We start from the raw sequence: 25,703 nt of genomic DNA, 5'->3' as shown, positions 1-25,703 counted from the left end.
AAAACCCCCCCCCCCCCCCCCCCGCTGTCCTTGCCATTCCAGGCTCCAAGCTCATCTCCTGTTTCACATGTTACTGTGCCTTGGGGAATTTTGTGGGAAGATAGATGCAGGAGTGCTTAGCCGTCTGTGGATTTGCAAGGGTCTGTCTTGAGACTTCTCCCCAAGCCCCTCACAGTGCCCGAGTCCACTTGAGTTTGGTCCGGCTGGTGTGCTGTGCACGCTGGTGAAGGAGATGGACTTCCCAAGGGCCGCGTGTGCCTAAGGCATCTGTGCTTTGTCCTGGGATAGAATTAGTCTTGGGGAAGGTCACTCTGCTTGCCATGGAGACTGGATAAGGGGCGTGGAGGAGAGAAGAGCTGTAAAACATCGACGGATGCCCTCAGCTGAGGTCTGGAAAACAGACCCCGAGGGAGAGCCAGCAGGAAGAAGTCGTTGCCATGGAGACCGTACCTAAAACCCAGCCTCACCTTTGTGACTATTTTAACTCTATCTTAAACATTCTCAGTGAGTTTTATGTGTGAAACATCTCTGGAAAAGCACACTGTCAAGAAGCCTGATAGGCCACTTGAGTTGGTCAATTGACCAAACTGATTGTTGACCGGTGGACAGAATTGATCATCATATCACAGAGCTAAGAAGGCATGACTTTGGAACTCAGTCTGGTTTATATGGTAGCGAAAGGGAAATACCTAAGATAGTATGGCTGAAAAGCAAAGGCAGAAACAGTGCTTTTCTGATGCTAATTTCCTCCCCAGTCCAACTCATTTATCAGGGTAGAACTTTATGTGATCTTGAACCTTAAAATACACTTGAAATACAGAGTGCTTGTGGATTAACATTCCTAGTAGAAAATGATAAGTAGTATGATGGTCACTGAGATGTGAAATGCAGGAACTGTCAGCCTATAAACTATGACATATGCATCAATCACATCATTATGGCAATAAAAGGGCCAGGAAAATAACAATGTATAAATCTATTATTTGCCTCTTTTGTTCTATGGGTTCCGGTTATTTTCCTAGCAGTTTATGGAGTTTCTGTTAAAGTTGGTATGAGACATCTATGAAGTGTGGTAAAGATGGAATGATTTCGGTTTTCAGTCCTAACATTGGACCTAGACACGGGGACCTATTCCACAAACACATCGTAAATGAGAATATATACTTCATTCTGCCCCTGCCTTTAACAAATACGTATAATTGAGCCCCTACTCAGTTCCAGGCACTGCCGTAGGTGCTGGTTATATTGTAGTGAACAAAACAGTGAACAAAACATCCTTATTTTGGCCTTATTTCCACCAACTTCAACTTCTGGACCTTGATATTACCCTTTAGTCAAATACTATATAAGGACATGGTAAAAGGTTCAGATTTCTGAGTTTCTTTACTAAAACCAAGAATAAAACACTAAGAAAATATATTTGAATTGCCCATCTTTATAGACTTAACACTGCTTTAAAATAAGCCTCTATCTGAACTAAGCAAACATGCCTTTTAAAACCACAGTTTTGGGCTTCCCTGGTGGCACAGTGGTTGAGAGTCCGCCTGCCGATGCAGGGGACGCGGGTTCGTGTCCCGGTCCGGGAAGGTCCCACATGCCGCGGAGCGGCTGGGCCCGTGAGCCATGGCTGCTGAGCCTGCACGTCCAGAGCCTGTGCTCCGCAACAGGAGAGGCCACAATAGTGAGAGGCCCGCATACCACAAAAAAAATAAATAAATAAAAGATAAAATATAACTGAACTCATTTCTGAGGAGTCTCTTTAGTTCTTTTTCAAACCCACCTTTTTAAAAAATCCTTTTATATTAGTTCCTTTTGAGCATCAACCATGTATTTATCATTTCCATGTCTCAAAATCCTGGCAACAGCCTATCCAGACCAGGCATTCAGTAAATGTTTGTTAAAATTAACAGTGTCATTTAATAACATTTATGTAGTGGACGCTGTATTCAGTTACTATACTATGTACTATGACAAGAATCAAAGAATGCAGAAGGCAGAATCTCTATCCTTAAGATGGTTTTATTTTAAATAATAAATGGGTAACCATGAATTCAAGAGCATATGAAAACTTATATTTTTGCAAAACATACTATAATGTTTCATGTCTGGAGGCTTATGCATTAAAATATTGATAACTATATTTAGAGAGAAGCATTTAAAGCTAATCAAAATTAAGTATACCATCAACATACTTTAAAGATGGTTAACGGGGAAAGGGGTGGGATATTTTTTAGTTAATTAATTAATTTATTTTTGGCTGCGTTGGGTCTTCGTTGCTGCATGCGGGCTTTCTCTAGTTGCGGCGAGCAGGGGCTACTCTTCATTGCGGTGCGCGGGCTTCTCATTGCGGTGGCTTCTCTTGTTGCAGAGCATGGGCTCTAGGCATGCGGGCTTCAGTAGTTGTGGCACGTGGGCTTCAGTAGTTGTGGCTCGCAGGCTCTAGAGTGCAGGCTCAGTAGTTGTGGCGCACGGGCTTAGTTGCTCCGCAGCATGTGGGATCTTCCCGGACCAGGGCTCGAACCCGTGTGCCCTGCATTGGCAGGTGTATTCTTAACCACTGAGCCACCAGGGAAGTCCCCATAAATTGTTTTTTAAATAAAGGAGCCTATGAAAATAATTTTTGCTCAAGATGTAGTAAAACTCAAAATTATTTACCTTGGAGTATAGATTTTTAAGTTCTAACATAAAATATTATCTTAGTAATTTTTTGTAAAGGGTCTATAAGTAGATCATAAAGCATAATGCGTTGTTCCAGAGCAGTTTCTTGCCAGCATGAATACTAATACTTTACAGTTATCTGACCTCGAAGTGATAAAGAACTGGTGTCCTTTCCAATGCTAATTTTAACACATATCTGAAGGAAGCTAGCTGAACCTGATAGCCTCTGAAAGTCTCTAACAGAAAAAATTGAATATACAGTGTCAAATAAAAATGGAAGCCACCATGAGTCACCGTTAGAATATAAGCTAATAATTTATTAAAATAACAACATCAACTTTTTAGAAAAAAAAAACTGGAGTTGAGTGTTCTGCCTCATCATTTTAAATCATGCCTGTCTAGAGTAAGATCCTTGTTCAATGCAACACATCTAACACTGGTAAATGGCAGGTTAACCAAAAGAGTTAAGGGGGGCAATCATAAAACGTGGCTTTGTTACCGAAACTCAGGCCCAGGTGCCTTCCTCTCAAGCAGCCCTGTTCACACTTTGATTTTTAGCCCCGGAAGACCCATTTTCATACTTCTGACCTCCAAAACTATAAAATAATAAAATCATGTTGGGTTAAGCTAGGTTTGTGATAGCTTTACACCCGCAATAGGAAGCGCTAGATAGGAACAGAAATATGTAGCAAGTGGAAACCGTACGTGTGCGTGCATGCATGTGCATGTGTATACAAACACACTTAGAAAACTGCTGTTTTTATCGATCTGTAGCAATACTGTAAAATAATGCACTTGCTTTAAATTCAGACTCTCTGGCCACCCTTCCCAATCCAATCGCAGACTCTTAGCCTATCTTTTACAGAAAGTGTGGTTTTGCCACCATTATTTAGATGACAAGTGCTTTGAAATAAATACACCAGAGTGCTGTGTTGGGAGTGAGTGGGTGTCCGGGGAAGACTTCTTTGAGGAGGTGTCATGTGAGCAGGTCTGAAGCTGAGGAGGGAGCTGGCAGAGGGTTTCAGGTGGAAGGGATGCCCAGGAGTGAGTCCTGACCTGAGGGTTCACCTGGGCCTTTAAAGAGTGAATGTGGCGCTGTGAGCAAAAGACCAACAACTGCAGATGAAGAGGTGAGCAAAGGCTCTCATATAGGGTCTGGGAGGTGATGGAGGAGGTTGGATGTTCTCAGTGGGGAAAAGTCACGGGAAGGTGTGAAACTAGAGTGACAGGCGCTGACTTACATTTCACGTGTCTGCTTGTGGGTAGAGAGGGGTTTCCAGAGGGGAAGGAAGGGAAGCAGGTTTGCAGTGGTGCAGATGACAGTTCGCAGTGGCTGGCACCAGAGCGGTAGCCGTGGCAATGGAGAGAGACAGATTTGGGATGCAGGTTTAAGGCAGAGCTGATGTGCGGCTGTGTGGGTGGTGATGGACTTTCTAATCCAAAAAAAGACTGGAGGGGTCAAAGGTGAGTGAGTGAAGAATGCCCTCATGAAACTGTTAACCACTTAGGTTTTGAATAATGCAGATTGTCAGTCCTGGGTGTTTGAAAATACTGAGTGATGAATAGCACCATTTTACACAATCAGCTAGAACACGGGGAAATGCCTGTCGTTTGGTTGGAAAGAAATTTATAGGATTATTTTGACCATAACATTTTAAATAAGGACAGCTCCAAATCATTCCTAAAAATAAATGCATAAAAAATCTCAGAGGAGAATATTTTATATGATTCATCATTTTGCTACATTTACAATCAGAAAAGTCATCATAATTTCTAATCTTAATTTAAACAGTTAAAACCATGTTCTTTTTTTCTTTGTGTAAAGGGGAAAATTGAGCAACTTTTAAAAATCTCTTCGTAGAGTTGAAATTGTTACTAAGACTCTTAACCTAATTTACATAAAACAGTGAATGTTTGTAAACATTTGTACACGTACACATTTTGATCTTTCTTGAACTAGGTCAGTACTTGGGAGCTTTATTATAGGCCAGAGTTGGTGTGGTAGGTATCTTGAAAAGAGCCTTTTTAATTCTGAATAATTTAGTAGCTGAAGGAAGATGTAATTTAATCATTTGGCATAAAATTGAGTAATTGGATTTTTTCTTCAGAAGGCTCTGGTACCAGATTGATTTTCCTCCCACTGAATCTTTTAAGAATGTGGTAACTTGATTGTTGTAGGTTGGTGCTTCAATCCCAAGTTTAATCTTGCAGAATTTTGAAAGCTGTATATGTATTGATTTTATTGATTAAAATCTGAAAATATTATCACTGGATTTCAAATGAATTTGTCATATCTAAATACGTTGCATGACAGATTATCCCCGTGGTTGAAATACAGTGACACGTTTCAAAGTAATAGCCAATGCTCATTTTAAACATCACTGGAAGACGCAAGAGGGAAGAGATATGGGAACATATGTATACGTATAACTGATTCACTTTGTTATAAAGCAGAAACTAACACACCATTGTAAAGCAATTATACCCCAATAAAGATGTTAAAAAAAAAATCACTAATTTGGGAAATTTGTTATTGGGGTAAAAAGTATTTTGTGGGACTAATGGTCAATCAATCTTGACAGACAAATTCTCTTTCTGGCCATGTGTCTCTCCCTCTCTCCCTCTACCCCCCCCTCTCTCCCTCCTCCACCCTCCCCCCTCTCTTCACCCCTCCCTCCCTTGCCCCCCACCCGGTGGCAGATGGTGCGTGAACAATACACCACGACCACAGAAGGCACCCACATAGAGCGGCCAGAGAACCAGTCTGTCTACAAAATCGGCATCTATGGCTGGAGAAAGCGTTGTCTCTACTTATTTGTTCTTCTTTTGCTCATCATCCTCCTTGTGAATCTTGCTCTTACAATTTGGATTCTTAAAGTGATGTGGTTTTCCCCAGTAAGTATTTTTTTTCCTGATAAACATGTTCTTGTTTTGTTTGTGCTGTCACTCCATCCACATTGTATCAACAGAAGCTTCCTTTCATGCAGTTAATGTTGGTTTCCTGTCTGGATCAGAATTTTCGGTAGCAAAAAATAATATAACATTCACTTTTCTTTTTTACCTTTTTAAAATAATTTCACTGCGAACTATAGCGTGTTGGTTTTCATTGCAGTTCTGTATTCTGACTGTGTCGGTGGCTACCCGAATCTATATGTATGTTAAAACTCATAGAGCTATAAGCCTCAAGGATCCATTTTATTGCATCTTAATTTTTAAAAAATTTTAAATAGTAATGGTAAGATTTTTTTTTCTGGCATGTTGGTGGGCTCTTGCATGTTTGTTATAAAGTGATTATTTAAATCTTATATGCATTTCCTAAACAGTCCTTTGTATTTACACAAGACGTAATAAAATACTGAAGATTGAATAAAAACAACTAAAGTTTTAAATAAAGCGTTTAAGAGAAATACAGTAAAGTGCCGATAGGAAACCTATGAAAATGCATAATAACTTAAGCTGATACTAAAAGAAGTGAAGAAGAAAGCAATAACAAACCTCTTTTTAACAGACAGGGATGGGTCACCTGCATGTTACAGAAGACGGACTTCACCTGGAGGGGGAATCGGAGTTTTTATTCCCACTGTACGCCAAAGAGATACACTCCAGAGTGGTAAGCAAATGAGGACACATTTAAATAATTTGTGTTTCATGAAAAATAAATAATGATGAAACACAGAAAGTTTGCTTTTCTGATGAGAAGTGTGCATGCGTCGACACTGCATGTTTCCCTGGCCACGTGCCTTGGGTGGGCCCTAGCGAGTGACCGCCATGGTCACACCCAAAACCTTGCCTGGAAACCCCCAGCCCCGCCCCAGCGGATTTCTGCTTACATCTCATTGACCAGAATTGTATCACTTGGGTCTCCCTCCCTGCAGGACAGGCTGAGAAAGCATTTAGCCTTTGCAGCCCCTGCGGTGGAAGCCAGAAAAAGAATAGTGTTGGAGAGCATCCATTGGATCAGACAACCAGAGTGGTTCCTGGGACAGCTTACTTTGTCTAGGCCCCGGGAGTAGGCCTCACAGCTCTGACCTGGGCCATGTCCTCCCTTTCAGGGAAAATGATTAAAAAAAAAAAAAAAAAGAGAGCCTGGAAGTTGGCGCCTGAAGACTGGGTTCCGTCATGGAACTGTCACTTGCTAGCTGTTACTTTGGGAGAGCTGTCATTTAATCTCCTTGAGCTCAGTTTCCTCATCTGTATGTGAGGAGTAATGCTACCTCCTTCAAAATGTGGAGATAAAAGGAGAGGCTGGATGGTAAAAATCGTCGGTGAATTATTAGCTCTTATTACCATGCTGGTTATTTCAAAACACAGCAAAAACAAGTAGTAAGGTCACGCCATTGGGTAAAAGGTGAGACAATGGTAAATCCATCTGCTTCCACAAAGCAAGCTGGGGAATTTCTGACCTGCTAGAGTTCCAAAGCACTCCTAAAACTTCTTTCCTTCTGAAAAATCATATTATACCCCACAACTTGGGAAGATATTTGGTCCCCTCTGAGTGGCATAAACCCGCCTGAATCCAGCAGCCAAATTACTGCATTCCTTTTGAAGAAAACTTACAGAGAAGCCAGCAATCTTCTGTGAGATAAAGCCTCCGCTCAGACTATGACCCCACTTACGTGCTCATAAAGCCACTGTATCTTCCAACAAAAAGCTCTAAAAACATAGGCATCCAACAGATTTTAAAAGCTCTTTTGAAATTGTGAGAAGCCTTTTGCGTTTTGAAAATAAGTAATATGGTATTTATTTATAGCTAACCGCTCTCTGATTTACCTTTTAAAAATATATCATGTCCTGGACATAAATTATGAGAAATGAAATTTTAATTCCTTGGAAAAGACAAAACACTGATTAAAACTTGATTGTTTCAGATCTTCACCTTGAGAACGGACTTGGTCCATTGTAACCAGTGCACACAGGCTCTGTAAACCCAGGTGGTTATTATATTTTGTGGGGGGAAAAAAAACAATGCATTTACCCCCTTCACACAATATAATCCAAGTTTAAAAAATAGTTTTAGCCACCAATTTATAGGTTCACAGGATCTATGACATTGGAGAAATTATTTTGTAGAAATCCTCAATTTATATACCAATTCAAAGGTATAGTCATTTTAAATAGTCTGTATTTGGCTAACATTGTAAATCTGTTTTTAGGACTCATCGCTGCTTCTGCAGTCCGCACAGAATGTGACTGTAAATGCACGCAACCCAGAAGGAGAAGTTACAGGCAGGTTAAAAGTGGGTGAGTCCAGCTTCATAACAGTGCTTGGCATGTGTGTGGTCCATGAACAGTTGTGCTGAATGGATCCATTTGTTTTTTTTTTTTTTTCTTCTAGAGAATTCAAAGTTATCTATGAGCAGTCAAAGTATGAGTTTTCTAAATATCATGCTGTGTGGACCACGGAGACTAGTTCAGGTGGTGGGAGGACAGTCTGAAATATTTTAAGTGAAGTTATTTTGGTTCCAAGTAATAAGAGGACCATTTAAGGTAGTACAAGAAACAATGATTGTTGCAGGATACGAAATAATCCCACAGACACTGAGGAAAGGAAACAAAGTAGCTGCCCTCAAGAAAAGAAAGACCAAGGCCGGAGAATCAAAGTATTCATCCTCTCTCTCCCTCTCTCCCCCTCCCTCTCTCCTTCTCTCTACCATGTTCCCCTCTTTTCCATGAATCTCTGTCCATGATTTTCACTTGGTATCATGGTTGCACCAGTTCTGACTCTACAGGACTCTCTGGTTCTTCATCCGATTGGTTATAGTTCTCAACACCAGCCAACTTGGTCTTCAATGTCATGAATTCTCAGTTCACAGCAAAGTACTCTAATTGGCCCAATTACTCTGTTCAACCAACTGCCCTTGGCTGAGCCATGTACACCCATCCGATCAGCTAAGACCAAAGAATATGGTCACGTGGGAGAGAGGTCCTTTGGAATCGTGCACAGAGAGCAGAAGGATTAGAAAGAAAGAATATGGATGGAAGAAATTACAAAAGAGCAAACAGCTGGTGAAAGGAATATACCTTCTCTACACCATTAACACTTTATAGATTTGCTAAATCTAAGAAATTGGATGGCTCTTCAGATTATGGGGAAATAGATGACAAGTGTACTACTAACACAGGCAGGTAACTTTCCGTGTCCCCCTTTTTTTTTTTTTTTGTGGTATGCGGGCCTCTCACTGTTGTGGCCTCTCCCGTTGCGGAGCACAGGCTCCGGACGCGCAGGATCAGTGGCCACGGCTCACGGGCCCAGCCGCTCCGCGGCATGTGGGATCCTCCCGGACCGGGGCACGAACCTGTGTCCCCTGCATCGGCAGGGAGACTCCCAACCACTGCGCCACCAGGGAAGCCCCCGTGTCCCCCTTTTTTTAATGGCTGTTGTTACAGAACAATAATGTTACATTGGAAGGTACAGTCATATCTTAACTTTATGATTCCTCTTTATTACAGTAATACATGAGTTCCATAGTCTGTGTTCTGATTTAATCTTTATAACCTTTTCTAAATGATAAATTGTATTTCTGTTTTGCTTAGAAGCGTGTTTTATCACTAAGCCCAGTGAAATTCTCAATAAATCTAGAAATGAACCTGAGCTTACACAGCATATATGTTCATGAAACTTGTCTAAACTAAATCATATTTCTTTATAAATTATGTTGTATTATGAATGGTGTCTACCATTTCTTAAATTTCTTAAAAATTTTTAACTGACTATAGCTTTTAAATGTTTGAGGGAGGGCTTCCCTGGTGGCGCAGTGGTTGAGAGTCCGCCTGCCGATACAGGGGACACGGGTTCGTGCCCCGGTCCGGGAGGATCCCACATGCCGCAGAGCGGCTGGGCCCGTGAGCCATGGCCGCTGAGCCTGCGCGTCCGGAGCCTGTGCTCTGCAACGGGAGAGGCCACAACAGTGAGAGGCCCACGTACCGGTAAAAAAAAAAAAAAAAATGTTTGAGGGATTTTTACCCATTTTGTCATTCATTCAACAAACATTTATTGAATGCCTATGTGCTACTTTCTATATGCTGTCAAGTAATTAATAACATTTAGAGTGTGTAATTATTTTTTAGGAGTTCCAAAAGTAAAAGATTCATTTTATATTCTTCTGAAAATGATTTAACACAAATACTCATTTTCACATTTAATTTTTTGCTAAGTGTGGATTTTCATATATAGAGGAGTTAAAGATAACATAAATCTGTCTCCAATTTTGTGGATGAAATAATGGAAGCACTGAAAAGCTAATTTTCTCAAAAACACACAGCTAGTTAGTAGAGAAGCCAAACCAGGAGTCACCTCAGGACTTGCTTCTCCAACAGGGGTGTTTCCACCACCCTCCCTCTCTACTCAGGTTTCATTAAATCATGGCACACCAGGAACTGTCCTAGTTGCTGCAAATATGGTGTTGTTTTTGTCACCAAGGAATTCACTTTAAAAAAAAAAAGTTTCCCATCAGAATTACTTTAAACTGTTAACCTCAAATTTTGAGTTTTAACCTTAGTGTTTCATACCTGAGGTAGAGTTAAAATAAGTGATTTCTATTAAACCTTGGGCTGGAAAGCCTCTGCTATATTGAGAATCCTGAACTAGGAAATATTCAGCTCACCAAATCCAAGATGATTTTCAGTAAATGACTTCCCACAATCACACTCATTCCAGCCTCTCATTTCCTGGAGGAAGTTAAATTTAGTCAATCTGGATATTAAAATGTGATTTATGTGAACTAGACAAAGTAATCCCATTGAATTAAATGAATAATTGTTTATTACTAAGACCACTGAAAAAACTGGCAACCAATACAGTCAAAGCCAAAAGTCTTAAATTCCAAAAGAAATCAAACATAGGAAAGCAAGCATCAACAGCTAGCATTTCAAATCTTGGAACTAAAAGACAACAAATTGTGAACAACAGTGGAATCTTACTAGTTATAAATGCAGCTCTGGTTACTACAGTTAATGTTCTTTTGACTTCGAATAATAGAAACCAATTCTGGTTAGCTTCAAAATAAGACTTTTTAGCTGAATGGGGTCAATTTTTGCAATTCCTATTTCCCTGAAATTTGCTGTTTCATCTAGGTTTTCGAATTTATTTGCATAGAAGTCTACATAGTACTCTCTTTTTGTTTTTTTAATTTCTTCCATTTCAATGGCATTATTTTAATGGCTACATAATAGTCCAAGGAATATATATATATATACATATACATAATTGTAAATATAATTATAAAATTATATTGTAAATATATTTATTGTAAATACAATATAATTATTGTATATATACAATAATATTATTGCATATTATATATATATATGTATATATATACACACACACAATAATTTGATTATGTAATACTGAAAAATTAGAGTTATGTTATTCCATTCAGTCAATGACACAGTTCTTAATTCAGGCCACTCATATATTTAGGAGGTATTCAATAAATACTTGTTGAATGAATGAATGGAGGAATGAATAAAAGACTGTGTAGGAAGGGATGGGCTGGAAAGCCAGCTTAAGTGTGAGAGAGAGTTCTAGGAGATGGGGTGGGGGAAGGTGGCCTGTCCAGGGTGCTCCAGAGTGGACAAGGGTTCAAGTATAAGTCTGAGCCACAGCTGTGAGGGATTTGGGGTCATAAGTGGGAAACAAACTCAAAATTTCTCAGGTAAAACAGAAGAGAGAAATTCAACAAAGAAAGTCAGGAGTAAAAAACAAGGGGTTAGCATCACTGTTCACAATAGTCAAAACATAGAAACAACCTGTGTCTATAGACAGATGAATGAATAAAGAAGATGTGGTACACACACACACACACACACACACACACACACACACACATAATATACATTGTGTATATATACAGTGGAATACTACTCAGTCATGAAAAAGAAGGAAATCATGCCATTTGCAGCAACATGGATGGAGCTAGAGATAATCATACTAAGTGAAGTGAGTCAGACAGAGAAAGACAAATATATGATATCACTTATATGTGGAATCTAAAATATGACACAAATGAACCTACCTATGAAACAGAAACAGACTCACAGACATAGAGAACAGACTGCGGTTGCCGAGGGGTGGGGGAGGGGTGGATTGGGAATTTGGGATTAGCAGATGCAAACTAGTATATATAGGATGGATAAACAAGTCCTACTATATAACACAGGGAACTATACTCAATATCCTGTGATAAACCATAATGGAAAAGAATATGAAAAAGAATATATTTATAACTGAATCACTTTGCTGCACAGCAGAAATTAATACAACCTCGTAAATCAACTACACTTCAATAAAATACATTTTTAAAAAACAGTGGGTTCATCCAAGGCAATTGCTGTGAACAGCACTGGAGCCCTTTCCTGGTTATTATAGGTCCAGGAGCTCATGTGCTTGGATGTAACAGACTAGCCTAAGGAATAGAGCCAAGCTATACAGATAAGAGTCACTGACTCCAGGCTTATAAAGTTGAACCTAGTAATACAAGATGATACCAAAAAATTAGTAGAATGAACTTAACCACAGTTTTATACGTCCAGTCCAGTATTTTCTGTGATACGATATTTGCAGCAGCAGAATAAATCTTTCCTTTTCTCAAAGGACTCTGTGACATTTGTTTTTAAATGATGCTGTCTTAAAGCTATCATGGTGGGCGGGTGGAGCGGAGCTGTTAATGGGGCATATGGTAAAAGCCAGGAAGAATTTGATTGTGTTTTTACCAGAAACCGCTTAGGCCATTTCACAAACCTAATTCATCAGGTCATAAAAACTTCCTTTATTTAATTCCTTTATCTTTTTTTTTTTTAAACATCTTTATTGGGGTATAATTGCTTTACAATGGTATTAGTTTCTGCTTTATAACAGAGTGAATCAGTTATACATATACATCTAATCCCATATCTCTTCCCTCTTTGTCTCCCTCCCTCCCACCCTCCCTATCCCACCCCTCCAGGCAGCCACAAAGAACCGAGCCGGTATCCCTGTGCCATGCGGCTGTTTCCCACTGGCTAGCTACCTTACGTTTGTTAGTATATATATGTCCATGTCTCTCTCTCGCCCTATCAGAGCTCCCCCGTCTTTTTTTTTTTTTTTTTGCGGTACGCGGGCCTCTCATTGTTGTGGCCTCTCCCGTTGCGGAGCACAGGCTCCAGACGCCCAGGCTCAGCGGCCATGGCTCACGGGCCCAGCCGCTCCGCAGCATATGGGATCCTCCCGACCCGGGCCACGAACCCGTGTCCCCTGTATCGGCAGGCGGACTCTCAACCACTGCGCCACCAGGGAAGCCCTAATTCCTTTATTTCCCTCATTATTTGTACCAAAGCCTTTCATTAAAATTGTGGTTTTACCAGATAGCTCCTCTTTTTTTTTTTTTAGAAGATGTTGGGGGTATGAGTTTATTAATTAATTACTTTATTTTTGCTGTGTTGGGTCTTCATTTCTGTGTGAGGGCTTTCTCTAGTTGCGGCAAGTGGGGGCCACTCTTCATCGCAGTGCGCGCGCAGGCCTCTCACTATCGCGGCCTCTCTTGTTGCGGAGCACAGGCTCCAGACGCACAGGCTCAGTAGTTGTGGCTCACGGGCCTTGTTGCTCTGCGGCATGTGGGATCCTCCCAGACCAGGGCTCAAACCCGTGTCCCCTGCATTAGCAGGCAGATTCTCAGCCACTGCACCACCAGGGAAGCCCCAGATAGCTCCTTTTTTAATCACAAAGAAAGTATTTGAGTTTTATTTCTTTTTTTAAAAAATTAATTAATTTATTATTTATTTTTGGCTGCATTGGGTCTTTGTTGCAGTGCATGGGCTTCTCATGGTGATGGCCTCTCTTGCTGTAGAGCATGGGCTGTAGGCGCACAGGCTTCAGTAGTTGTGGCTTGAGGGCTTAGTTGCTCTGAGGCATGTGGGATCCTCCCGGACCAGGGATCGAACCCGTGTCCCCTGCACTGGCAGGCAAGTTCCCAACCACTGCGCCACCGGAGAAGCCCTGAGTTTTATTTCTTAAAGAACTCTGCTGCACATGAGGGTGACTTACTAAGCACTAATACATGTCCAGCAAGGTTATAAAGACTAGTAGAATATTAATGAAAGTTAAAAGATTTAATTATAAACTCACTTACTTTAAGAGATGATTATTCCTGTGGTGGGCTTGTTATCACTTGGAGCACAGTTTCTTTTGAAGTGGAAAACATATTTAAACTGAACATTCTATGTCTATATTTTTTATAAAGTGAAGGTGGAATTTTATCCACCTCTGCGCGTTTGCTTGAGTAGCCCCCTCTACCTGGAATCTCGCATTCTCCCTTCATCAGGGAAACATGAACTCTTCCAGGTCAGCCCAGACATCCTCTTCCCGGAGGTGTCATCCCTGATGCCCCAGGAGGGACAGGAATTCCTTGTCAGGGTTCTCACTGGACACTGTCCATGCTTGTATCATGGCACTTGCCCTGGGACTAGATTTATATGCCTTTTTCCTCAGTCGACTATGAAATCCTATAAGTTGTGAACTGCGTCTCCTCTTTTATATAGCCTCAATTCTTAGCACAAAACCTTGAACATAAAAGCATACAATGAATTTGTGCTTAATGGAAGAGACTCACTTTCCTGGATTTTCTTTGATTTGAGGATTTATGTAGCTTTGTTACTCATGAAAATTATGCAGCTAAACTCATTTGTTGACTATTTCATCAATGTATATGAAACAATGGTTACAGAAAAAAATGTCATTTAGTTTAACCACTTTCACTTGATAAATTCTCCTCGAATTGTTATATGAACCTCCAATGAGCTAAACAGTGAACTCTTATTGGATAAATTACTCCAGTTTTTTCCTCTTGATTCTAAACTCAAATAACTTCAAATTCATCACTTAATGCGAATCAGTGTTTGTATGATAAATATGTAAGATATATCAGGGACCCAGAAGAGGTAAGTAGTGACACTGAATCACAGGATAACTGAGTTTGGGTGAAAGCTCAGGAGAGCAAAAATACAGGCAACTATCAAAAAATAAAGCCAGGCTTCCTTAAGAGAAAGGAGATAAAACATAGAGAAAAAAATGTGTTCCACTTTGTAACATGTGAACACACGCACATTTAAGTGAAGAATCGTTGGAGGGTTCTGAGGTACAAATTAGTGAAAAAATATAAGAATATGTTGCTGACAATATCCAAAACTGATTAATGTATTAGTTGAAAAGCTTCTATTTAAATTCTAACAGGTAGCAATCAACTTGAATGAGTACTGTGAGACACAGGGACACATACATGAAATCTACAAGTATCCATTTCACAATAAACTTACCTTTCTAGATAAGAAAATAGAACTAACAAAAGAATGAAGGAACACTTGCAGTTCCTTAAGCAAACGCTGAACGCTATGTTCTAGAGAGATGAATCCATTATGCTGCTAAGGTTAGAAGGACAGGAAGCACAGAGAAATCAGAAAACATAAAATGATGGATACCCAACTGTACCAATGAGAGACATTGAACAAGATCTCACACGCTGAAGGTACAGCATCCCCAGTGCCTGGCACACAGAAGCACACATTAAACATCTGCTGAGTACAGTCTTAATTTAAAAGCCAGTGGGTCGGAGATTGGGATTGGTGTATATACACTAATATGTATAAGGTAGATAACTGATAAGAACCTGCTGTATAGCAAAAACGAACAGACAGACAGAAAAAGTTCATGTGAAAGGAGCAAGCTTGGAGGAGAAAGTGATGCCCTGTCCCTGAAATAGAAAGAAGGGCTGGAGAAGACAGAAATGGCTGAGATGAAGGTGAAGGGCAGAAACTTCAGGGTGTGTTTCCATGGTGATGTCTGTTTGCTCCATGGAATAGGAGGTGAGGATTAGGGCAGAGGCAAGAATCTGAGTGTGACTCATTCATTGTCTGCGTTAACTTTGGCCATTGAAGGAAGCCATTCATAAGATGGTCTTTCACAAATCTCACATTTCAGAATATAAACTCCTCAGTCGGTTAATAGTCAAAAGAATACCAATTTCAGTAATCTGCATAGAAGAATCATATTATTTTTGGCAAGTTTTAAAAACCTGAAAAAATTAATTTTTATATAATTCATTCATACATATATTTGATATAGATCAACATACATGTGACCTACATTAATTTTAATAATATCATAGATTTAGGCTTAGGACTTAAAATTTAATCACAGAATCAAAAAAATTACTGGTAACAATCTTAAATGTTTAGTGATTTGGTACTACTGGGTGCCATGGCATGTGTAAAAGTAGAGCTTTTAACACTGCATAGACTACACACTTTATAATAAAATGTTTTAATCCATTCTTTAGGTCCCAAAATGGTAGAGGTCCAGAGTCAGCAGTTTCAGATCAACTCCAAGGACAGCAAGCCACTGTTTACTCTTGATGAAAAGGCAGTTGTGGTTGGTACAGATAAACTTCGAGTAACTGGTATGTAGTAGCTCTTTATTTTTAATTAAGGAATAATTGACAAACAACATTAGTTTCAGGTGTACAACATAAGGATTCAATATTTGTATATATTGTGAAATGATCCCCACAATAAGTCTAATTAACGTCCATCACCACACATACTTAAAATTTTTTCTTGTGACGAGAACTTTTAAGATCTACTTTCTTAGCAACTTGCAAATACACAATACGTGGTGACTGTCGTCGCCATGCTGTATATCACATCCCCGCGACTTATTTGTCTTATAACTGGAAGTTTGTACCTTCGACCACCTCCACCCATTTTGTCCACCTCCCAACACTCACTTCTTGCAACCATCAATCTGTTCTCTGTGGCTGTGAGTTCAGTTTTTGTTTTGTTGTTGTTTGTTTTTTAGATTCTATGTATCAGTGAGATCATACAGTACTTATCTTTCTCTGACTTTTTTCACTGAGCATAATTCCCTCGAGGTCCATCCATGTTGTTGCAAATGGCAGGATTTCCTTCTTTTTCTGGTTGAATAATATTGCATTGTGTATATACCACATCTTCTGTATCCATTCATCTGTAGTAACTCTTAAGAAAAACAGTATCGCATGGAGGGCACTTCTGCAAAAGCAAATTGCAGTTTTGGCAAGTTTACTGTGGAATATTTCAGGCCGATAAGAAAAAGTACTGTAGTTTGAATTTGTTGACTTTTCTTCATGGCATTTCTTTTGAAATTCTTTGACACTCTCTTAAAAGAATGAAATCTTCCTCACAAATCTTTACCCACTTTTTTTCCCCCACCATATTGTTTCCTTTTATCTCTTTCCAATTGATGTAACCCAAAGGCTTTACACAGAAGTAGAAAACTACAACAGCCATCATATAATTCCAACTGTGTTGGGAAAATTGCACCAAAAAACAAAACTTGATTTATTCTTTATGTCATACGACTCCATAGTTGCTACAATGATGGTTAAGTTTCGTTAAATATATAAAATACGAGAAGAATATTTTTATAAACGTTAATTTTTCCAAGTAAATTCCCATTCAAGCTTTTCTCCACTATGTACTATAAAAGTTTGATCTCTGTGTTAAATGGATTGATTTCAAGTAGCCTTTGGAGTTTCTTGGATCAGTAAAAGCAGCAGTAGTTGACAGCCAAGGAAAGAGGAGTGAGAAGCGACAGAGAACCAGGTCACTCTGGGGGCAGAGAAAGAGAATTCAATGCTTGGCTGTACACTCTTCCCTCTGGCCACTTGCCCTGAGCATGGGGCGTAAGGGGAGGGACTCAGTGGTCTTTCTTTAAGGTGGCCCCTCCAGATGCCTGAGTTGCAGTACATTCCTGATCTGAACGCACATCAAGAAGTGCTTTCTTGCCGTTGCCTTTGTCTCAGGAACTCAGAGAGTAACGTGAAATCCCTCGTCCATTCTTAAACAGCTGCCATATGTACTCCAGTCAACGGGGAAACTGAAAAATCATTTTTAAATCAAATTCACGGAGGAGGTTAAACAATTTCACCAGCCCACTTTGAAATTGATCTCGGCCTTCGGCAGAGTCTCATTTTTCCCCCTAAAAAATAGAATTGTCACCAAGTGACCAAAATCAGCAACTCTTTTACTAACCCCAGTCGCAGAACATGTTATTGGAGCAGCATCAAAATGTCATCTTCAAAAAAAAATTTTATCCCGTTGCCAGAACTGGCGTCTGGAAGATGATGCACGGTTGGGTACTTTGGTTCCTTGGCAGTGATTCGCTAGGCGGGGTCCATTCCCCAACATTTAGGACGGAAAATGGGGCCCTGTAAGAGTATCCAGTCTCATCACTAAGGGGAGACACAATCTAGCAATAAGGCAGTTCCATCCCTTCACCCTTCTCTGATTAGCTAAACGGGATTACGTATGTCACAAGTGAGGACATAGGAATTCTGGAGTCACCCACAAAGCCACCCACAAAAGAGGACCTGGAAAGTAAGGTTTCAGCCACTGACGAAGTGAAGGTGGTGAGTCCATGTCCCTTACAGATGTGAAGATGGATCTCTAGCAGCTGCTTAGAGAGGACCACACCCTTCAAGCACATGCTCAACACATCTGGCTCCGGACCCAGTCATGCAGCTCTGTGGACAGTTGATGACCTGCTCCATCAGTTAACAGCCCTTCAGCTGAAAGGAACAAAAGGCCCAATTAAAACTGGCTTCAGCTCTAAGGACAGACATGATCCCACAGGAGGTCTCCAGGCTGATTCATTCAGTATTTTCCTCCAGCTCTGCTTCTCTCCTGACTTTCCCCTTTCAGTGGTGGTGAATGGTCCCATCAATTCCAAGGGTCACTTCCTTGTGCAGTGACTTCTCCAAACTTCCATAAGAGGACCTTGATGGCCTCAGGGGGTCTGTGCCCCTTAAGTTGTCTTTCCAGCCTAAATTCTCCTCAGAGTAAATTGCTTGCGTTTCTCTCTCTCTTTTTTTTTTTTTTGCGGTACGCGGGCCTCTCACTGTTGTGGCCTCTCCCGTTGCGGAGCACAGGCTCCGGACGCGCAGGCTCAGCGGCCATGGCTCACGGGCCCAGCCGCTCCGCGGCATGTGGGATCCTCCCGGACCGGGGCACGAACCCGCGTCCCCTGCATCGGCAGGTGGACTCTCAACCACTGCGCCACCAGGGAAGCCCTGGTTTCTAATTTTGAAATTTCATTTTGAGCTGATGGGTAGAGCCCAAGACAGGGGTGTGGTCTAGGCCAGGCAGAAGGACCTAGGTAAATCATGATGAGCACTTATCTGTGAATAACCCTGCTGTGCATAGGTTAAAAGTGTGGGCTTTGAAGTCAAATCACAGTCCAGGCCACTTAGCTGTGTAACTCTAGGCAAGTTAATTAACCTTTCTGTTCCTTAGTTTCCTCTTCAGTAAAATGGGAAAATAATCATACCTGCCTTGTAGGGTTCTGAGTACTAAGCAAGTTAGGATATATCACCTTCGAATCTCTGCACCCTAACCCAATACCCACACCGTGTCTTGCACATAATTCTCAGACTAACCAGACAACTGGGAACATACTGATTCGTACAAATTAGAAAGTCAATTTTAAATATTCAAATTTTGGATTTTTCTATAAATTTCCTGATGTGCCTTAAGAAACAGATGACACAAGATACAATTTTTACACATAAAACCTAGAGAATGAATCAAATTACTATTACCGAAAATATATGGACTTAATGCAATTTTCAACTGAAATTTCTTTCAATTTGAGGGCTAATATCGCTTTCTGGCTTTAAAATAAGCTTGGGTATTTGTAACTGCTTTAAAAATCATATTTTGTTTATAGACATCTAATGAAATCGTGGTATCCTTGGAAAAGCAGGAAAGCAGTTATACCTATTTTTTTCCTGCAACTCAAACATCTGTACAAATTCAGCAACGATCAGAACCTACGTGTCCTGTAATATGCAGTATAAATGCTCGATTTTGTTGGCTGTTGTTTATTTTACTTTTGTAAAAGCTTCATCTTTGGTTTGTGTTTAGGGCCTGAAGGGGCTCTTTTTGAACATTCAGTGGAGACGCCCCTCATAAAACCGGACCCAATCCAGGACCTTAGGTAAGAATTTTGTTCAAATATAAACAAACTCTCTTACAGAAGATACCTGGTTATGTGCTAGAATAACACGTTAGCAGATATTACCAGGCTGTTTCTTATTCCATTAGTTGTCTTTATTCTGATGAACTTCTGCCCATAACAAGTCATTTCTTACAAAAATCCAAAGGAGGTTAGAAGTCCTACTGTATGTCCCGTCCTTTTGTCTCTGAGCTCTTTACTAGCCCTGCCCCTGCCCCAGTGCAGCCTGTACTGTTCCAATAGCTATTCCTGCCTCCAGAAAATCTGAGGGACTTGGCTAAATGCAGCTATTTTATTTATTTTTTCCGATTTTTTAAATTGTGGTAAAATACACGTATAAAATTTATCATCTTAACCATTTTTAAGTGTACAGTTCAGAACATATTTATACTTTACATACTTTAAAAGAATTTTTTTTCTTTTCCATTATGGTTTATCACAGGATATTGAATATAGTTCCCTGTGGTATACAGTAGGACCTTATTGTCTATTCATTCTATATATAATAGTTTGAATCTGCTAATCCCAACCTCCTAATCCATCCCTCCCCCACCCTACCTGCCCCTTGGCAACCACAAGTCTGTTCTCTATGTCTGTGAGTCTGTTTCAGTTTTGTAGATGAGTTCATTTGTGTACATTTTAGATTCCAAACATAAGTGATATTATATGGTATTTGTCTTTCTCTTTCTCACTTACTTCACTTAGTATGATAATCTCTGTGTCCATCCAAGTGGCAGCAAATGGCATTATTTCATTCTTTTTTATGGCTGAGTAGTATTCCGTTGTCTATAGGTACCACATCTTCTTTATTCATTCCTCTGTTGACGGACATTTAGGTTGCTTCCTTGTCTTGGCTATTGTGCATAATGCTGCTATGAACATGGGGGTGTAAATGCAGCTATTTTAAATGTTTCATTGATTCCACATCAGCCAGAGTAAAGTCCAGAATGCTACTGGGGCACCTGACTTGTGACCTAGAGTCCTTGGGGCTGTCTAGGTTGGCAGCCTGGGGGCCTCCTGCCTCACCCGCCCTGAGACCGAGCCACTGCCGGGCCCGGACTCCACACTGCTTCACACGTCGTCCCACCTGACTAGGGTGCCCTCCTTCCCTTGGAGACACCACGAACATCTGCTTGTCCTCACACTTCAGGTCACAGGCCACACATGGGGCTATGATTCATGTGGTCCACAGACCCTTCGTTTTTCCCTGAAGAGCATCAGCTGAGGCAAGACATTTGCACGTTTTAGTGAAAGACGATGGTGTCTTATATGGGCTTGAAATTTGCAAAAGGCATTCTTAAAACTTTCAGTTTACATTACATTTTTTAAATATGTGCACTGTTAGCAGAGACAAGAATGTTATAAAACCGAGAGCTTGACGGATTCATATACGCAAAAAAGTTGATATATCTTTTTTTTCAATTGTGGCAAAATGCACATAATATAAAATTTACCATCTTAACCACTTTCAAGTGTACCGTTCAAAAGTCTAAGGTACACTTATTGTTGTGCAGCCATCCCCCGCCTCCATCTCCAGCATTCTTTACATTTTGCAAAACTGAAACTCTGTGCCCATTAAACGCTAACTCCCCATTTCCCCCCAACCCCTGCAAACCACCATCCGAGTCTCTGTCTCTATGAATTTGAGGACTCTGGGTACCTCATTTAAGTGGAATCAAACAGTATTTGTCCTTCCGTGACTGGCTTATTTCACTTAGCACAAAATTCTCAACCTTTGGTATATCTTTACATCATATCAGAATATATAAAATCACCCAGTTCCATATATATAAGTTTATTCTTTATACAGAGTCTCTGTGTGACTGTGTGTATTTCACTTTGCTACTAGGCTACTGAATGTTCTTTGCTGCTGTAACTGTTTATTCCAATAGTATATTTGTATTTTATAACAAAAACAATATTTTTAAAAACAAATGTCTTAAAGTCTACAATGTGACTTAAAATCACGTTTAGAATTTGAACTTGAAAAATATTCAGGAGACAATTAACATGTTAACATATTATGTATAATAGGGAATAATGTACAGTAGGAATCCCAGCTTTACAGACAAGCCTGGTGACCTTGGCCAAACTCACCTTTTGAGGCTATTTTTTCTCGTATATAAAACGTTGATAGGGACTTCGCTGGCAGTCCAGTGGTTAAGACTTCGCCTTCCAATGCTGGGAGTGTGGGTTTGATCCCTGGTCAGGGAGCTAAGATCCCCGCGGATCTCTCGTAGCCAAAAAACCAAAACATAAAACAGAAGCAATATTGCAACAAATTCAATAAAAGACTTTAAAAATGGTCCACATCAAAAAAAAAAAAATCTTTAAAAAAAGTTGTTAGTAATGCACATCTCAGAGTGTTCTAGGAAAGATTTAATAAGCTTTTAAGTTAAAAATATTTTTTCTAAACTGAAAGTGGAATACAAATAATCATTTTTATTATCAAGTAGATATTCACACAAAATGGAATTGGGGTTAGGAAATTCAGCATTTCTCGTAATTTTAATGTCTAATTAAATATTCATCAAAAGCAAATGAGAGTTCAATTCATCTTACCCACTTAGAGAACATTGGCAGCATAAAAATAGATTGTGACAATTAAATTATAACAATTTCTGGGCTTCCCTGGTGGCACAGTGGTTGAGAGTCTGCCTGCCGATGCAGGGGACACGGGTTCGTGCCCCGGTCTGGGAAGATTCCACATGCCGCGGAGCGGCTGGGTCCGTGAGCCATGGCCGCTGAGCCTGGGCGTCCGGAGCCTGTGCTCCGCAACGGGAGAGGCCACCACAGTGACAGGCCCACGTACCGCAAAAAAAATAAATACATAAATAAATAAATTATAACAATTTCATTGATTTTGATAAAGGACCATAAGATTAATATTACAGAATTATTATAGTTAGGGGACAGAACATTTTATGTTCCTAGGAGAGGAAAATGATTCAATACCTTTAAAAAATAATCCCATTAAAACCATTTTGGAATTATAAAATAATGTAAATTGTAGAGATGCCAAGCCACTCTTTGAAATAACTGTCACTATTTTAAAATTATAGGTCTCAAAATTAAACAATTCATCATACGTCTTCCCATTAGGAAATCAATCTGCTGGCTTCTACAGCAGTCCCTTACTAAAAAAGAAATGGCAGAAGGGTATTATTCTCTGGCTTTCTAAAGGGTGATACTAAGCGAGGATTACATAACCCAAATGTTACAACCAAAGTGGCTGAGCATGTAACGAAATTGTAAGGAATTGCTTACAATAAGGAGTGAGGTTTGGATGGAAGACGTGAACTAATATGTACTGAATGCCTTCCACGGTCAGGAAAGGTGCGGTCACATAATTTACCTCGTTTACTCATCAATTCGACCTGAAAAGTATCAACTTGAGCCCCATCTTATAAAAGAGAACACTGAGCTCTAGATAGTAGCGCGTTCTAAGGCACAAAGGAAAGAAATGTAACCAACTCATGACTTAACTTCAGCTCTGAACCCAAAACCCATCTGTATACACTCTGTTCCCTCTTTCTACCATGCAAGTGAACCCTTCACTGATTTATTCTTTGATTTACTACCAGGCTCCACTGATTGAGTACATGAGAGTCGTATTTTCTTCTGTAAGTTCTTGCGGTAAACTGTCTTTCCCTTTTTATTTCTGTCCAGTAGCATTACTATTCCTGGCCTGAGTAAAGTAAAAAGATATTCCTGGAATATCTTAACTGACCCATGAAAACTTTGAATGTGGATTCTGTTGGGTTAAGATCATGATGCATTTATAAAAAGATCTCTGAAATATACACGTTTAAATATCACAATTCAAATTTTGGTATTTGCTCAAATGGTAGTCATGAAAGGGTAACAATTATTATTTTAGTTAAGACAAAAATATAATTAACTTGTATTTAAGCTAGATTTATATTTCTTACAGCAAAATCGTCCTCAAAAAAAGTGTGAACTCTGACATACTGTTTTAAAGCTACTCATTCACACATGATAAAATTCCATCTTTTTTTTTAATTTAGCGAAAATGTGTTAAGTGTATTTATATGCCAGAGTCTATGATAGACGTTGGTTCTACAGTGATAAAAGGCATGGTCCCTGACCTTAGTGAGTTTAAAGTCTATTGGGAAAAGAAACATGCAAGCAAGTTAAAACAACATAATTCTTTGCCATGATGAAGGTACAAATTATATTGAGAGCATAAAAAAAAAGAGCATGAATTCTTCAGGGTGATCTGAGATGAAATCACAGATAAGGAAGCACGTGAACTGAAACTTAAGGAATCAGTAGATGTGGATATGGCAGGGTAAGCTGCAAAGCCTCTGCAACGCAATAGGGATGTGACGTGATTAAATATGTTATTATTTGTAAATTTGTGGAAACAATGGCTAGCACATAGTCAGTAATATATGTGTGTACTCATTAGTCAAGTAAAATGAGCAGGCATGGAGATATTTGTTCCTGTTTCAAACACTTGTAAATATTGGTTTGCTTAATAAGAGTTTATAAATATTGCTCAACTAGAAACCAAGGAAAGCTAGTTCCCAGGTCCCAGTAATAAAGAGGAAATTTATGGTCAGAGAAAAGTGGAAGCTTAGTCAAGGGTACTCAGGGAGAAATCAGGATCCCATAGAGATTAGGGGCTGGGACTTTAATATATTATGGGGACTGGGATTCTAAGGTATAGTCTAGTGTATACGAAATGCCCAAACTGAGATATCCGTACCGCAAAAAAAAAAAAAAAATTGCACCAAGTCTATAAACCAATAGTGATAAAAAAAAAAAGAGAGAGAGAGAGAGAGAGAGAGAGAAACTACATTGAAGATATTAATGGCATAAAAACACTGATGGAAGAAAAAATCTTGCTGAAGATGAGCTTACTAAAAGAAGAAAAAGGCAAATGGATAAGGAATTGAACTACCATGGGGAAGACCTGGCAGCCACTTCAACTTACCCCTGAAACTCCAAGTAGTAGAGCAAAGCGAAGGGATTTTAAAACAGGTGTGAATAAAAGGCTCAAAGAGAAAGAAAGAAAAAAAAAACTTGAATACAAAGGTAAGGCAAAGACAAGATGAAAACGGAATATTTGGAAAATAACAAAAAGAAGTTCTAGGAATGAGAGATTGAGTAATTAAAATCAGTGGCAGCCAGAACTTGGTTTCTCATACCATTCTCCAACAAAAGGAATCAGGGTTCTTTGGAGGAATCCTTGGCTCATTCTAGGACTGGGAATGTAGATGAATTTAGAGCATCTTATAGCCAATAAGTAAGAAGTGCTCAAAAATCCAAACACTGAGGGTATGTCAGAAGGAACACAGGAGTCAACTGAAGGTTGGCAGGTATCAAATCTCCATGATTTTTAGATTCATTTAAAAAAATAACAATGTTTACAATATGGAAGAAATTACATCTTTTGCAGATACTTAAATGTATGATAAAACATTTAGATGTTAACTTAAAATACGTGACGGGTGCCTCGTTTTTTCAAAATTCTTTTAGGACAGCCATGAAGCGCACTGCTTGGCTTTCTGTTCTACCAAGTTTTGGAATGTGTGGGTTTCGGGGATGAACATACTCAGTTTTACCAGACTTGGCCAACGTACACCTCAGAGTGCTTGCAATGATGTCTAATTCACGAGCAGTAAGAGTTGGCCTTTCCTCACGTTTTTACCAGTATTCGGCACTGTCAGAGTTTATGGAAGTTTTCATCCTGATGTGTGTTATATTGTGTTATTTTACTTTTTGTTTCCCTGATGACTAGTGCGGTTAAGCATCTTTTTTTCATATTTTTATTTTGTTATTAAGGTTGCTTTTTCTGTGAATTGACTCTTCATCTCTTTGCTTCTTTAATTACTTTTAAAAATGGATTTGTAGGGATTAAAATACATACATATTCAGAATATTAGCCTTTTTCCTATTATATTTCTATTAATTTTTAATGTTTATATACTGAAATTTATTAATCATTTCTTTTATTACTTCTGGATTTTAAGCCATAATTAAAAGACTTTCCCTA

General features: G+C 39.5%; 1 protein-coding gene across 1 annotated transcript in view; it reads left to right on the top strand.

Annotated features, from left to right (window-relative positions):
- Window positions 1-5,358: 5,358 nt before the first annotated feature.
- Window positions 5,359-25,703, top strand: part of SGCG (sarcoglycan gamma) — a 26,357-nt gene continuing 6,012 nt past the window's right edge. Inside the window, exons 1-5 of the mRNA XM_007471462.1 lie at window positions 5,359-5,553; window positions 6,167-6,268; window positions 7,812-7,899; window positions 15,969-16,088; window positions 19,591-19,663. Of these exons, the coding sequence (XP_007471524.1) occupies window positions 5,359-5,553; window positions 6,167-6,268; window positions 7,812-7,899; window positions 15,969-16,088; window positions 19,591-19,663 (578 nt within the window). The remainder of the gene's footprint in view (window positions 5,554-6,166; window positions 6,269-7,811; window positions 7,900-15,968; window positions 16,089-19,590; window positions 19,664-25,703) is intronic.

Source organism: Lipotes vexillifer, unplaced genomic scaffold (genome assembly GCF_000442215.2).
Source record: "Lipotes vexillifer unplaced genomic scaffold, Lipotes_vexillifer_v1.1 scaffold543, whole genome shotgun sequence".
In the NCBI taxonomy this organism is placed as follows: Eukaryota; Metazoa; Chordata; class Mammalia; order Artiodactyla; family Lipotidae; genus Lipotes; species Lipotes vexillifer.
Note: the sequence above shows the minus strand (reverse complement) of the source record. Positions and strands in the feature narration are given on the sequence as shown.